We start from the raw sequence: 17,057 nt of genomic DNA on the forward strand, positions 1-17,057 counted from the left end.
CGTCAAAGACGGATAACTGCAGGTTTGCACAAAAAATAAATGCGATATTCGTTCTCAGCGTACCCCAAAACCTAGGTGCAGCTGTAGAAGTGGCTATTTAAAAAAGTCGTTAATAGACTCGCTATCTTTCAAAGCTTATAACAATATGAATAATGTAATTTAAACCCTAATTTTTTGTTTCAATAAAAGGAGCAAAGACCTAACTTTAAAATAAGATTTTATCAAAAAATATACAATATATTTTTTTAAAGATTTCACTAAATTCAATGAATTTTAACTGAATCTAAATATAATAAATATATATAAATTAAAAAAAAAAACTATAAAATACTAATCAATGGATGCTTCCATTCATTTATGAGAATTTTTCCATATTTATATTTTGCTAACAAAAGTACCCGTTATTGACTGGGTTCAAAAACAGCCTACAGAAAATACTCTGATTTATTAAAGTATGATAGGTTATGAAAAGGAAGGGTTGTAAAGAGATAGCTTCGAATTTGGGGGTATCAAAACCAAAGCAAAATATGATGAAAGTAAAAATAAAATAGATAAACCCCATAATTTATTATACCATACCTGTTCACACTGAAACACTAATCACAATATTTCTGTGGATCTATATTAAAAAACCTTGTTAAACTTTGTGAGATATTTCCATTCTGTGGAGGTCAGGCGCGAACGAACACCCCATAATTTTATTATACCATATTTCTTCAAACTGAAACATAATTATCAAAGTACACTTATGCAGATAGATATGAAAAGTCTTTATTAAAGTTTGTGCCTATTTCCATTCTATGGAGACCAGGTGCGAACGCAGACCTCACAATTTTATTATATCATCCCTATTTAAGTTAAAACATACTTATCAATGTATTCTTATATACATCTATATCAACAAGACCGATAGCCATTAGTAGGATGCTCTTGTGTAATGAATGAATGTAGGATTGACATGAAATTCTTAACGATACACTGAAATGGCCGAAAAATGGGCTGAAATGACTTAAATAAAAAGTAAATGACTTAGAATAACTTTAATGAACTTAAGGATGAATTGAATGACCTTAAGAATGACTTGAATGCTTAAAAAATAACTGGAATCCTTCAAAAACAACTTGAATGATCTGGAGAATGACTTGAATGGCTTTAAGACTGACTGGTTGTAAAGTGGGTGATCATTTTACATTAAATTAATACAGAAAAGTGATCCCCCACTTTATATCACAATAAGTACAGCATGTAGTAAGAACAGATACTACAATTTGATCTTGGCCAAAAGGCCAAGAAAAGCTTAAAAAGCTAAGAACAGCATCTATTAACAGACCTTTGATCTTAAGCAAAAAGACCAAGCACAAAAGTGTTACCGACTAACAGTAACTTATAGAGTCGATTGCATGCAAGTAAAAACACGTGTGGGTTTCTGATTTCTGTCCATCAACCACTACCCTTATGAGCCTATCAGAGAGAAATGATTTAACGATAGAGAGAACATTTCCAGTGATACCGTGGCTGGAAATCTTGTGAAGTAGGCCTTTGATATGTTGAGCAATTGCCCTAGAAATGAAGCCTTTGTCGAGATTTGCTAATTCTATGTGATATAACTGTTAGTACATCTGCTGTAGATCTAGCAGAACGGAAACCATATTGCATGTCACTAAGAAGGTTGTTTCTGCTGAGGTGGTTGACTTCTCTATTATGGATTCAAGCAACTTACTCATTCAAACATCGGTTTCCTTTTTGTTTATTGGGAACGCTTTATTGTTGCAAGGCAAAAAAAGTTGCATGGAAAAACTCATCTTTAGGTATATTGCGTAAGATTTGTAGTTTGCCAAAAAGTATTTTTATTTTTATTGGTTGCCTTCCAATTCTGTAAATGTCCGTAACCAATTCAGCTTTCTCCATTCACAGTTGGAATCGCTTACGTCATGATGGACAATTTATGGGTGCCTGTTCAGAATTAGCACGAAGGTTAAATATTTTTTTAAACTCTTACCCCCACTCTTCATTGGAGGGGGGGTGTAAGCTTAGTTAACACATATCTTTTCTCATAAAATTTCCTTTCCTTCACAAAAAAAATGGTTACCTGTCCCTTTTATGAAAGTGAACCCCCACTTTTTTTCTTCACCTGGCTTATCGCCTAAAAATATGTAATAGAATCTTGTTTTTTGCTTAGGTTTTTATTTTTGTGCCAAAATGTTTGATAAAAAGTATTTTTATAAATATTTTTTTTTAGACAAAAACAAAAAGAATGGAGCATTAGTACACCCACACAAAATTGGTTCATTTATTTTCTGAGAAAATATTTCTAAATGTTTTGAAACTTTTCTAAAACTTGTGTAGCAATGTCCTTATCCAAGGATGTTTTAATGTGTACAAAATCTCCTCCCCTTCATCAAAGGGAGGGGACTCTGGATCAAAATAAAAATGTCTTGGTCTTGAAAAGTTTCTACGTCATTGATCTAGCACAGAAGAGATGAAATGCAGTATCAGAACAGCTACTACACTTTGTAGCCAAAAGGACAGTTTTGTTAAAGATAATATAGTTGCACGTGGAGCTCAAACGTTGACGAGTTGCCATTTAAAAATTGGGAGAAACGACCCTCAAAGCAAGAGTAAAAAAACTATAAATTATCCATGCTTGTTGTGCAGTTTTGAAGTACAAAATGGAAATCGTTTTTCTTCCAGTGTAGTATCTGTTCTGATATTGCACTTTGCCTTTTCGGTCCATCGGTTGGTGGAGGAGAGGTTCTTCATGATTATTTTTGTTCCTATCCAGAGTGCCCCTTTTTTAGGAGCTGGATTTTCCCCACATTAAAAACTAGTTTTGTATCTAACTCTGCCTTCGTGTGAAGGCAAGTAACTCAGAACAACAGGAGCAATTAAACTCAACAAATGCTTTCCTCACAATTGTCAAAACAAGTCTAACAAAAACAATCTAATTACGTTAATTCTCGATTATTTTTCTTTTCATTTTTCTACTTTGTAATCTAAACGCATTGTATGAAGAAGCAATTCATTGTTGCAATTGGATCAAGCTAGTAATTTTGCAGTATAGTTATCCAAGAAATCCAATGTTAATAGGAGCTAAGCACAATATAAATAACTCTTGCTAAACACCAAATATTTTCTACAAACTTTTATACTTTCGATATTCTGTTTCTCACGCATAGCAGCTTACGTTTTTTGTTTTTTCTTTTTAATTCAGTTTGAAGATGCTACAAGTTGCAACATATTGTGAAATAAAGATTTAAACAATTTCAGAACATTAAAAATATACAGGTCAATGTAAAATTAAAATTTGGTAAAAGTTGTGCATTTTGATAAAAAAAAAATTCATTTTAATAACTATATTGCTTGATTACCATAAAATCAAAATTGAATCGCTCAGTAACAAAAGTTGAATTTGTTCGTCTTAAAATAACTACTCGTATCACAAAGAGTAACAAAACTTAACACCCCCTCCCCTTCCAAAGAAAAGCGTAACTGAGGCCTCATTCTAAAAAAAATGTTTTATCGAAATAAATGTTATTCTCCTTGTCAATTTCTCAGCTGCTAAAATAACTTGGGACATTGCTCCGAAACCCAAACTTGTAAATCTATCCATTAGCATCACAACAGACGAAATGATTTCCATGACAACGGGATTTTCAATAATATAGCAATCATTCGTGGGTGAAAGCAATCCTCAAACTATAAATCCGATATACATCAGAGTTGAAGATAGCATAATTTTTGTAAAAGATTCTGCGGATGATAAAGTTCAGAAATGTTGACTTAATATCTACCATGTATTTATGAAAAATATTTTAAACCTTGTTAAAATATTTTTGATTCTGATCAGCATTTGGTTTTATCCAGCTCTTAAGTGTATGACCCTAACCCAGACATTTACTGGTGTGGCCCCATTTGGGCATTACTCCCAAATCCATGTTGGTCCAGATGTTGTTAAGGCATCTAGTGTTACCAGATCAGATTGTCTGAAGATACTGGTTACTTGACCAAAAGTGTATCAAACATTTTATTTCCTCTCTCTTTGCAAAACATGGTTAACTTCTGCAATAACAAAAACAATTTTCTGCTACAAAACAAATAAAACACCATAAATATTTAAGGATATAAAGAATTTGATGCATAAACTTTCCAAACTTTCTGCATTTGACATTAAATAATCCAAAAATGGTTAATATGCCTTTAAACAAAAACAACCAACACCTTTAAAGCATAGTTTTAAAAAAGTTGAGAATTTTAAAATGGCATGAACAAGTACTATCTCCTGTCAGTGGCGACCACACAAAAAAATTTTTAGTTGAATGCTGCAAATATTCTTCTTCCTTTATACAAGTTCATGAAGAATTTTTTTAACAAAGCTATGGCTGTGGCCTTGCTGTAAATCAGATAAAAGTTCCGTGTCTGCTTTGACCGTTGTAAGTTATGCCTTGGGTTGGTCACCTCGGCGCTTCTTCCAACCAATGGGTGTCACCAATTCTGGACAAACTCCTCACCAGAATGCCGCAGCATGTGGCCCAATCATCGGAGTCTACTTTTGAGCAGAATTTCTTCCATGCCATGAATGTTGCATCTAGCGTGGATGGTAAAGTTGGAGATCCAGTCGGAGAGGCGAACATGCAGGTTCCTGAGACAACATGCACCTACATTAAACTTGTTTTTGTTTTTGTTTTCTGTTCTCTTTTGTTAAACTTAATTATGTTCTGCAAAAACAAAAACATCCCCCTTCCCCTCCCCCCTTTTTTTCCTTCCCTACTTTCCAACCCCGTCGGTGGGGCATTAGAATACACCGATTGTCCCCCTGCAGAGAGTAAAAGTCTCTGAAAGGGTGCACCTGTTAGCCATAGGTGGCGACCCGTAATGACTCGGAAAAGGATTCTGGTGGCTGAGCAACTGATATCTAAGGAAATTAAAGATATCAATTGCAACACTCCACTTTGGCCTCATACAAGGCTAGACGGGCGGTCAGAGGAGCCCGATCCGATCAATCAGCTAGTTATGTCAAGCCCTAACATATCTTCTACTTTTCTATCAATTTCCTCTAAACCGTAACAAATACAATTTTACCCTGTACCACTTTAGAAGGCAGTGGCTAGGGTCAAATGTGCCAAATGATTAAAGTCATAGTGTATAGTGCCAGAAGTTACCACAAGTGACTTGGATTGTGTAACTAAAAGATTATGGGTGTTCATGGCTCCCATTTGGAACATGTATACTATTTATGTTGCCTTGGCATGACAAGGCGAAAAGGTTTCCCCCTTAACATGTCCCAATATATTACCCCCAAAAATGTAAAAACTTTAAAAAATAAAACCCTACTGGTGGAAGTGGAAAGAGAAAGACCTGCCATTTTTCTCCTAGGAATGAAAACTTTCCACAACATAAATATCAAAACTTTATCCACACAAGAATCTGAATACATCCAAAGGTGTAGTAAAATCGAAAGACCTATCAATGTGCACTACTGAAGAGATAACAAAAGAACTTAAAAACTAAGGAGTAATAAACGTTAAAAGAATTACAATAAATAAGAGAATCAGACTATACATACAGACACTTACATTATGCAGTTCGATAGACCCACTTTCTCAAAAGAAATCAAAATTGGGTTCAACGTTGAAAAAGTTGAACCCTTTATACCAAACCTACTTCGGTGCTTTAAATGCCAGAAGTTTGGGCACCATGTAGGGGACGAGCAGTGTGCGGCAGATGTGGCCAGAGAGATTCAGACCACACTGTCGGTGACTGCAATCTTGATTGCAAATGTGCAAATTGTGGAGAAAACCATCCTGCTTATGCTAGAGCATACAGAATCTGGAAGAAAGAAAAGGAAGTGTCAATAAAACATACCAAAACATCTTCCTCGAAGCCAGGAAAAAAGTAGATGGATACATGAAGGAAAAGACGTACTCTCAAGTCACCTCAAGTTGTATATCATCCAACATCACTAACCAAGACTCCAAATACGAAATACTAATAAACAAATTGCTACAATTGGGACCAAACAACTGGCCCAAATTTATAAATGAAATCAAACCAAACATATCATCAAAAATTAATCATCCCATTAAATCATCAACTAATGTTATCAATAAAACAAAAACTCAATCAAAATCAGAACATCCAAGAAAACAAAGTCCATCAAAAGAAAGACCACAAAAATCACCAGTACGTCGTGCAGATGCTGAAAAAGACGAAACTAAGGAAAAACAAAATCAGTTAAAAGAAAGACCACACAGGTCACCAATGTCTTCCCCTGTGGTGAAAAAACACACTTGAAAAACGAACAAAAAATACATCTACCAAAAATCAACATTATATAAAGAAATTACCACAAACAGAAGCCACTACTACTACTAATAGATTTATGGAATTAGAAGACATGGAAACTGAAGTTACTCCTCAAACCAAAAATATTCTCATGAATTACAAGAAAATCCAATGGAATTGCCGTGGATTGAAGGCAAATTACAATGAAATTTTATTGTTGCAAACCAAATTTAATCCTTTGGTTATTTATCTCCAAGAAACTTTAAGAATGACGACAATTTGAATATAAAACACTATCAACAATATAACTACATTCATAATACAGGACTTAATAATACTGTAACCCTTTTCCCCCTCCCATTGCAAAACCCAATCATATTCTGCAAGACATAAAAAAAAAATGACAAAATCCACTATAAAACAACGAAATCAAAAGCTACGAACTAACGATTGAAAATACAAGGAGCTTGAAGAATAAAAATCTCATAAAATAACTGGATACAACATCGAATACTATTCCCAAAATAACTGGATTCGGCATTAAATAACCCACAAAGGGTTAATATGCCGTTAAACAAACAAAAAAAAACATGCAGGATACGGCGGAGGCAGTAGTGGTCAAAGACCTAGTTGAAGATCTTTACGCAATGGCCAGAGAATGGCTATAGAGAAGAATTGTTCTGACCCTGGCTTTGTAGATTTGCAACTTCATGGTGCGACCAAAGTCGTTTTTAAAGACTGACAAAAGCAATTCTAACCAGATTGATAGATGTTTTTTTGCCCGTCACTTGACCAGTGGCTGTAAAATTAGCGCCCAGATACTTCAAGCTTTCGATCTCTGCCACAGCTTCAAGGATTATAGTCATTTGGTCAAGAAGAGGATAGTTTGCGGAGAGAATCTTTGTCTTAGAAGCATTTATTTTCATGCCCACCATTTTGGCCAACTGACCTCATCGTATGTATGCTTGACCTCTGCATAAAACTTTCTAAGGATTGCAACGTCCTCAGCAAAATCGAGAGCGCTGGTAAGGCAGTTGTGAGCAATTCTAACACCAGCGAAGCCAACCAAGCTTTTTTCTAGGAACCAGTTGATGTAATTAAACAGGTTAAGGGAGAGCACACATTCTTGGCAGATGTCTGTTTGAATGACAAAGGAGTCAGTCTTTCCCATAACATCTCTCTTGTTTTTATGTGTAATAAGCCTTGATGAGGTTTGGAAGCTATCATGGCGCATGATGTGCGAGAGGCTTTTGTGATCCAAGGAGTCGAAAGCTTCAATTTCATTAACGGTGGAAATCTAACAGGCCGATTAACTGTTTGATTATTTGCCTGGAGAAAATTTAATATATGCATCTTCTACCCCTATGGAAGTCCGCTTTGTTTGGTCAGGCTCTGCGGTCTCAAATATTCTGGAAATAATGCAGTAGAATAATGGAGAAATTTTTTAGGCTACACCAATCAAACTAATGTCTTTCATGATTGTGGAAATTACAATGGTCGCCTTTTTTGTTGTAGAAGGGTAGGTGTATTGCATCGCTCCAGTTTTGAGGTGGTTATTTTGAACGTCATACTGTATTGAGAATTTTGTGTAAGCATTTGGCCATAAGGTCAGATGTTGTAGAGTTCTGCTGGAAGGTCATCCTTCATCCTGATGTTTTTAGATTTTTGATTACATCACAAATCTCGACTTCAGTAGAATGTATATATATATTATTCCTTAATTGGAATTTATTTTGAGATGAGCATTATATGTTACTTTTATTTTTATTTCGGACTATTAGTCTCATCTTTATTTGTTGTTGTTGTTGTTTTTTTTTGTTTTGTTTTTTTTTAACATATAATGCTCATCTCAAAATAAATTCCAATTAAGGAATAATATATATATATACCAATCGGTACGGACCCGACTATGGAAGATCAGATAATAAATAAATGTGGATTTATAAGATCAAAGAATCCAACCTTGATCGCCCTTCGGGGCCCGTGGCGCAGTTGATAGAGACGTTGAATCTCTACGGTTCCAGATGAACATTGTCTGAAGATAGCGGTTTCAATCCCACCCAAAGCGTGCCAGAGGTAATTGGTCAAAAATGTGGTGAGACGACAACTACGGATGGCAGTGATGGCTGAGAATGCAGTTAGGAGATTCGAAGTTCCTATCCGTCGCGGTTACCACCTGACGAAGGCCAGAGGAAGTTGGCCGAAACGTTGTGAACCAATAAAAAGATTAAAAAAAAAAAACAACTAATAAAGATGAGACTAATAGTCCGAAATAAATTCAGTAGAATGATCGCAGTTGGTATTGTATTGAGCGAGAGGGAGGTTGGTGTTTCAAAACATTGCTGCCATTGGATTCTTCCAACTGAGAGAGAGGTGTTACACTCATATCCATCAACATTTCACTTGGCGCTATTTTCCTTAGTTGTCATTGTAAGAGTCTGGTATAGTTTTTGGGAGTGTTCGATTGATGCTGTTTGCTCCATGTCTTCAGTGATGTTTCACAGCATTCACAGAACAGGCAGTCTCATGGTGCAATCAGTGGAAGTTGTCATTCTTGGAGCAATGGGTTTGCAAGCTTGATAGTGAGACTAGAGATCCAGTCCTTCACACGCCGTCAGGTTTTACCCAGGGTCTGTAAGATAATTTTTTTTATGCTGCTTTTAAAGGACTGCCAGGAATTCTCCACGGTGATCAGCAAAACAATTTAAGAACTCTATTTTGGTTTGTTGGCGTCCGAGTCGCAGGATGTATTTTGCAAAATGGTTAGATGATAGGTTGGCTTTCATGTGAAGCCACATCTTTGCTCAAACTGTAACATGATTGGAACCATTTCTGCTTCCTGGAATGCACAGCAGCCAGAACATTCAAGACCCACCAGGATTTGACCAAAATATGATCATTGTTGTTGGCGTACCATGTCGCAAGATACCGCTAAAGGAGCAGGAAGTTGGTAACTGACATAAGCTGGTTTGCAGTAGCAAAATCGATTAGCCATTTTCCATTCAAGCAGCGATCACTGATAGTGAATGGTCCAATGATGTGTTATTGGTATCTTCAGCACCTGTTTGTTAAAATCACCAGCAATCACCACAAAAATTTCCAGGAGGAATGCCGTCCAAAGCAGTTTGGAAGCTGTCATAGAATGAATCTTTGACATCTGCATCAGTATCAAGAGTTTGGGCATAGACAACTATCACAGAAATGTTGAACAGGATACCTCACAGACGAACACAGATAAGACGTGACAAGATTGTTTCCATGCAAGGAGACTGTTATAAGTTTGATCACTTAGAATCAGTGTAACACCATGGCACCTAAATTCATCTGTTGGTCCACTGTAATGAAGATGGTAAGCACCATCAGATTAAAGGGACTTTGATAGTCTTGTGGCTATGGCTTGTAAGCCTGACCTCCGAGAGGCAAGCAACATTGACATATTTATGAAGGTGTGGACGGTGAGCACTTAAATTTCTTCAAGTTTCAGTGTGCACATGTTCCAACAGGCTTAATAGTGGGTTTTTTGTCCTAAAAGTCCAGCACTGGGACGACTGTGAGCGTGTTGATTCCCACAGATGCCGTAGTAGTGGTAATGTGCATATTTGGTATATTCTTTGGAGTTTGCAAACGATTCCCGAACCCACATATATACTCGGTCAGGAAAGGTTGACTTTTGAGGTTCAGTTTTAAGGTGCCAAACAATTGCCTTTCGCACCTTACTATTCTGTTTGAAATAACGTGACAAAATCCCAATGAACAGGAGCTTGGTTGGCAGAAGTGATCTTTGGACTATTTTGTAGAGCAGCAGGAGCATTTCCCATCTATTGTCCAGATAGGTTGGTTTAATGTTTGCTTATGAAACAATGACAACTCTGAAAGAATGCTATAAAAAGTAATGGTGTGATGATGATGATGCGAAATGATCAGTGATGTTGAAAAGTTCATCTTCTCTGTTTGTTAAAAGGGAGTCTAGTACAACTCAATTTCATATGGTACTTGTTAAGCATTGGATATACAAGAAGTGCAGCAAGAATTGATGGTAGCGTGAGACAACCAGTTTGTCTGCAATTGATGAGAACTGAAGCAAATATATTTTCATAACAAGCCGTAATTTTTGAGATTAGTGGTGAATGCTCTGACGAACTGCAATCACTTGTGCCCCCACGACGTGTGCACCCTCGACAAACCCGATAGGCTGCTAAATCCCACCCCAACACTGTAGAGATCCCTAGATGTAAAAGATCTTTTTACCCAGAACCGCTAGAACCGCTAGACTCTGGAATTCCATTCCAGGTCCCTGCTTCCCCAACAGTACTGACGTGCAGAAGTTCAAGTGTAACGTGAACCGACACCTTGCTGCCCAAATCCCTACATAGTACCCCAGTAGTTGTTGCCCATGATAGTAGCCCCCTACACCAAAGTGGCAATTTGCCTTGTTTGGGGTGAAAATGTAATAAAAAAATAAAATAAAATAAAATAAAAAAGGATTATTTGGATTCTTCAGATTATTGCTATAATCTTAAGTGTCATTTTCACATTTTGGCCGATGTAAACGCCGGCCTTCAGATGTATCTTGTCAAACTCTGGAATTTTTCTGTTGAACTCAAATCTTCACAGAATTTTGTTAATTATAAATAATAAATATATACAGTAATAAGTAATTATATATATCTAGTTGCACTGAAAAGCTGTGATACTGCAAAATGTCTGTGGATGATACACACGTGTGTGTGTGTGTGTCTAATAAATCTGGATATTTACATTCAGAAATAAAATGAGTTTAATCCTGCATTAGTCACCTGGGTGTTCCAAACATGGTTTCTCCCATAGGGTGTTTATACATCCCAATACAAAAATGTTTGTTATTAGTTTGTTAATAGTTATCCTGCTGATTCAGGATATATCTACATTCGCTGTTGAACAGTTTGAATCGCTTGTAGCTTGTTGATATTAATATAAAATAATAAAATTAAGTAAATATTAACATATTACATTAGTTAAGCTCATAGTTACAAGAGGGAAAGAGTAATAAATTGTAAATAAAATAATCCCATCAAAATTTATGAAGAAAATACCAAAAAATGTTAATTCTATATTAAATATTTGTGTGTGTGTGTGTGTGTGTGTGTATATATTACGCGCTTATATCTACAAATTTTCATTCCCACTGGAAAAATATATAAATCATAACTGGACACCCAGAAGGACAAAGTGACATCTACCGCCAAGAAAAACGGAGATACAACTGTGACATACTCATTGAGTCCAGAGAGTAATGGGAGAGAGGAAAAGAAATAAGTTACCAACTAAGAATTATGAGCACTTAAGTAAAGTTGGTGATAAAACACCCCATGGGATTAACGCAAGGTTAAGTAAGGCTCTTAAAATTTGTACTAGAATTATCCATAAGGATCCATAGTACAGTGGTTGGAGTACTTGGAAAAATAAAATTGTAAAAGTGACAGAAATCTCAATTCTCAGGGTGGACAACCGAAAAATACAATTATGAATTATTGACAGAACATACTACCCCATGGAGTAAGTTCCATTTGAAATTCCGTTTGACAGAAAAATGTGTGATAAGATACACCTGAAACAGATCAGACCATACATTGACCAAAATGTGAAAATAACAGCGAAAATGATAAGTGGTCCAAAGAATCCAAATAATACAGTGTTATTAAGGTTGTTGGAAATAATCTACTGAACTAGTCGGGTTATATTGTAAGGTAATTGAAGACCAGCTGTAACAAAAGTATGAAATATCAGACAATTCTGAAGAACACACGCCATGATGTTAATCGTGTAAAAGACTAACATCACAGGTGAAGGGTGGAGTCAACCAAATTAGATGTGCTTCTGAACCTTATGAAGAACAAAGTGGTTCATCTATATTTTCCTAATAATACAGACCATGATAATGACACTTTTGCAGTCCACTATTAAGAACTTACAAGATCTAATCTTGAAGAATTCCAAATTGATGTGAATTACTGAAACAACCTGCCAAATTCTTTTCATATCCCAGCATTTTGAAACTAAAAAAAAATTTAAAAAAATAAAACAAAACAATTCTTCTTTTGGAAGAATGTCGTTATGGATGCATGTATATGTTCAAAAAATTTCTCCATGTAAACATTTATTGAATGTGAAATCTTAAAAACTCCTGAGAGGAGCAAGCAACTTATGTTACGATGTCAGTATGAAAAAGAGATTTGAAAATTCAAACTGTTTTTATATTGGAAATAAATTTTAAATGAACAGCTTGCAACTTATTTGTAGATTTAAAAAAATGTATTTTCATTTAAACCAAAAATTATTAATCGATTTAACATTTTTATATGCACTATTACAACATTCCATTGTTTTTATTTCAGTTTTAAATATGTTTAATTATTACGGCTGTTCTTGTCAGCATTATACATTTTATTAAAGCATTTTTTTTTTTTTTGTTATGCATATTTCATTAAATATAATTTTTTGTTTGTTTTAAATATGTTTAATTATTACGGCTGTTGTTCTTGTCAGCATTATACATTTTATTAAAGCATTTTGTTTTTGTTATGCATATTTCGTTAAATATAATTTTTTGGTTGCATATTTTTTTCTAGTTTTCTAACGAGTTTTTTTTTTGTTTCTGGCTGAAACTGCTATAATTGCTTTATTGTTGATATCAAGAAATAGAACAATAAAATTACAAAAAACACCAAATTTTAGTAACAATATTACTGCAAGGCATTAAAATTTGTCTTGTCTTCACTAATGTGTGTGTGTATGTGTAATCTCTTAATAATACTGCAGTGATAAAAGAAAAGGTTAACATTTAAATTAACAAGTACCAAGCAATACTACATGTTTAGACAATTTGCTCTTTCAAAATTCACACTAGAACTTTTGATTACCTTAAGTGTTTTTTTTTTTTTTTGTTTTTTTTTTTTTTTAATGAATTTCTTTACTTAGTGGCCTGGTTAGAAAGCTCTTTTCAATTGAAGTTTGTCCTTAAAATCTTAGGTCGATCAAAACCTAACAGATCTGATAAAATGTTCAAGTCTCTAAAATGCTTTTCAATTTTTATTTTATTCCATTTTCTTTCTACAGGTAGTACTTTTCCCAAGAAAGGCCAGACTGTAACTGTCCATTACACAGGTTAGTGTTTTTTGTTTCTTTTTAGATGATCCTCCTGTTTTGTAAAAAAAAAAAAAAAAAAAAAAAAAAAAAAAAAAAAAAATGGACAATCCGCTATTATAGTTGCCATTTAAACATAAAATATTTAAGCTCTTTCTAAATTGTTGGTACATTTTGTTTTATGTTGTTTTCTGCACTATTTAAACTTTTATTTCATTCCAACAGGTACGCTACAAAACGGAAAGAAATTTGATTCTTCCCGGGATAGAGACAAGCCATTTAAATTTGTAGTTGGTGAGGGTCAGGTGATCAGAGGTTGGGATGAAGGCATTACACAGGTAACACCCTCTTTTTTTTTTTTTTTTTACTGTTACATTTACAAAACTTGAAATTTTTTTTTTTTTTACTTGATTTGATGTTGATTTTTTTTTTTTTTTTTTTCACCAGATGAGCGTGGGAGGAAGGTGCAAACTGACTTGTTCGCCTGATTATGGCTATGGAGAAAAGGGCTACCCAGGCGTATATCCTTTTAACATAAAACTCGGAAATTGTTTATCTTTTGTGTGAATTTGAATTTTGTGATTTTTCTCTGCAACAGAATAATGCAATGTTATAAGATTTCTAATCGTATTTCAATCAAGTTTTCAACTCAAATCTATGAATGTGAATTTTACATAAGTTTAAGAATATTAAAATTTCCATAAATTACGTATGAGAATTAATGTGTACATCAACAATATAAAGTCGTATGGTTAATAGTTTATGTAAATGTCTGCCATGAAGATTTCTTGGGAAAATCAATTGAATATAATTAGATCTTTCTTAGCTAAAAGGAAAGAGCCAGGCCATTTTTGGCCATACATCTAAGTATGCCAACACCATTGTGTTCCAAGTGTCAATATTTGAGCGTTGGAGATGTATTTATTCATAATACCAATACTCTATTCCCAGCATAATAGCAAATTTGAATGCCCATTCATCCAACGCAGTGGATGAATGCTTAGAAAATGACATGCGATCTCTAGTAAATAATCAAATGGTCACATTTGAAGCTACAAAGTCAAAGCTCTATAGCACACTTTTTTTCAAGAATCAAACGCTTAAACACCTTAGCAACATGAAATGGAATAACTGCATAGATGTTGCCAAATCTGAAAAGGTAGGCAGGCTTCCTTTATTGGGCTAGAAAATACCTTGCATCCACAAGTATCCTATATCTCTATAAAGCCATTATTCATGGAGGCGGGTGCATCAATTGCTGTCTACTTGGACAGGATGCAAAAATCTCATCTTGCATCGTCTCAAATAGTTGCCACTTACACCGACAGAGCACTATGCCTCATTTGGGATAAAAAATAAAAAATTCGAACGTAATAAAATTCGAACGTAATAAGTCCCACGTTGTTGACCAAACTCCAGCCTGTCGCAGTGTTGCATCCACAAAATAAGGAAACAATGAAACAAAGTAAACAAAACAATGAAATAATTCACTGTTGCTGTTCTAATATTTTTTTTTTTTTTTTTTTTTTTTTTACCTTAATAATAATTCTAAATCTTTGTTCTCTATTTCCCTGTCATATTCAACTTGCAAAAGCCCGGAGCCCTGAGGCGAAGTTTGAAAATAAAATCGGCCAGCCAGAATGAGTTACTGAAAGATGTTTGAATTTATTTAAGTAAGAACCAAATTGACAGGTGCGCGCACAGAAGTCGTCGAGCGTTACGGCAACGATGTAGGTTTTTGTTATAAGTGAAGTAAAAAAAGAAAACGTTAAAACTTAAGCGGGGAGGGGGGGTAATCAAAACATCGAAGAAAAAAAAAAAACTAATGTAAGGCAAACGAACGATGTTAAATGTAAAAATCGAAAAAACAAAAACAAAAAAAAACAGAAAAACGAACACTTGAAAAATGGCTTAAATAAGCCTGTTTCGATATTAAAATTTAAAAAATCGGTGGGTACCCGGATGTTTTTGGGTGTGTGGTCGGGGGTGGATAAGCAAAGTAAATAAAAAAACAAAAATAAAACACGAACGTTACGTGAAAAATGGAAAAGACATCTCACACCACAATTCGAACCCAAAACGTTTAGATAACGAACCAACACAACATACATGAAATTTAGTCAGTTTTTCAACTATTTAAAGTAAATCGGGTCATGACGTCATCTGACGCATGCGTAGAACCGGTCGTCGTTACGAGGACCGTTTTTGTTGACCCACCCCCGTCGAAAATTGTCGATTTCAGGGTGAAAAAAATTAACGTTTTTGGCCAATTTGTTCGAGCGTAGGATGGAGCTTCGATATGATAGTTTGTGAATTTTCGTCGTGTCTGTCGAAAGTTTTTAGCGAACACACATACAAACATTTTCGCTTATATATATATATATATATATATATATATATATATATATATATATAGAAATCTAAACAACCATTTTTGTTCAAATCGTTTTCTATTTTGTATTTTTTAATTGCAAAAAAATTTTCTTAACTGCTTTCTCACTATTCCACCAAATGCTGTGCTCATATTTGATGTGAAACTTCTTGAACTGGAGTAACCAGCATAAATTTGGACGACGCTCCAATTGTCACAGCCCTTGAAAACATTTTCTTCATCACCACCACCTTTCCCAATGCCCCCTCCCTCTTTTTGGACAGAAACTAATAAGTGATAAAAAGGTAGCAACTTGTAGCAGAAGAATTACCCCCCCCCCCTCCAATTGCACAATTACTACACTAGCCCTCCTCCCCCTTTATACACAACAAAAGAATAATTCTACCTCTTCTATCCTTGTTCTCCAAACTATACCCCCCCCTTCACCTCGGTCTGTTATTAAAGTTAATGCTAACTTTAACATCAAGAAACCAGACAATCCTCGAAACGACCCCCCCCCCCCCAATTGTTTTCTAAAGAACTTCGACAAAAAAACAAATCGCAGCCTCAGTTTTTTTGTTTTTTTTTTCTGAATATAAATTTAACATTGTTTTGGGACCTGTTTAAGTACTTTGTACTTAAATTACTTTAAGGGCCATTTATAATATTTTTTTTTTTTTTTTAAACCTGATTGACCCCAATCCCACTCCTCGATTATGTCTTTATCATTTTACTGTTTCTGCTGGTGTTTCCCCCACAACTGCCCTTTTACAGCACTACGATCGGGGAGGGGGCATCAATTCCAGCAATGTTTAATTCCTTTCCCAATTTCTTTCCAGCAGCTGCAGGCTTTCATTTACATACAAATAAAAAACTTGGGCAAATAAAAGAAATGATAATAAAGAACAATTAAAAATCTGAGTTTTTTTTAATTTATTTTTACTAAGTATTGGACAGTTGTGCAGAAATATTTTATTTTTATTTATTTTTACTAAGTATTGGACAGTTGTGCAGAAATATTTTATTTTTATTTATTTTTACTAAGTATTGGACAGTTGTGCTGAAATATTTTATTTTTACTAAGTATTGGACAGTTGTGCTGAAATATTTTATTTTTATTTATTTTTACTAAGTATTGGACAGTTGTGCTGAAATATTTTATTTTTACTAAGTATTGGACAGTTGTGCTGAAATATTTTATTTTTACTAAGTATTGGACAGTTGTGCTGAAATATTTTATTTTTACTAAGTATTGGACAGTTGTGCTGAAATATTTTATTTT

General features: G+C 34.6%; 1 protein-coding gene and 1 pseudogene across 1 annotated transcript in view; one reads left to right on the forward strand and one right to left on the reverse strand.

Moving 5' to 3' along the window:
- LOC145260484 (peptidyl-prolyl cis-trans isomerase FKBP1A-like) overlaps positions 1–16,696 on the forward strand; it is a 33,269-nt gene extending 16,573 nt beyond the window's left edge. The window contains exons 2-5 of the mRNA XM_080118596.1: positions 13,378–13,425; positions 13,630–13,742; positions 13,852–13,925; positions 15,905–16,696. Of these exons, the coding sequence (XP_079974722.1) occupies positions 13,378–13,425; positions 13,630–13,742; positions 13,852–13,925; positions 15,905–15,959 (290 nt within the window). The 3' untranslated portion in view covers positions 15,960–16,696. The remainder of the gene's footprint in view (positions 1–13,377; positions 13,426–13,629; positions 13,743–13,851; positions 13,926–15,904) is intronic.
- On the reverse strand, positions 1,173–1,298 carry LOC145264378 (U2 spliceosomal RNA; annotated as a pseudogene).
- Positions 16,697–17,057: the final 361 nt, after the last annotated feature.

Source organism: Euprymna scolopes, chromosome 3 (genome assembly GCF_053919585.1).
Source record: "Euprymna scolopes isolate OS-2025 chromosome 3, ASM5391958v1, whole genome shotgun sequence".
Classification (NCBI taxonomy): Eukaryota; Metazoa; Mollusca; class Cephalopoda; order Sepiida; family Sepiolidae; genus Euprymna; species Euprymna scolopes.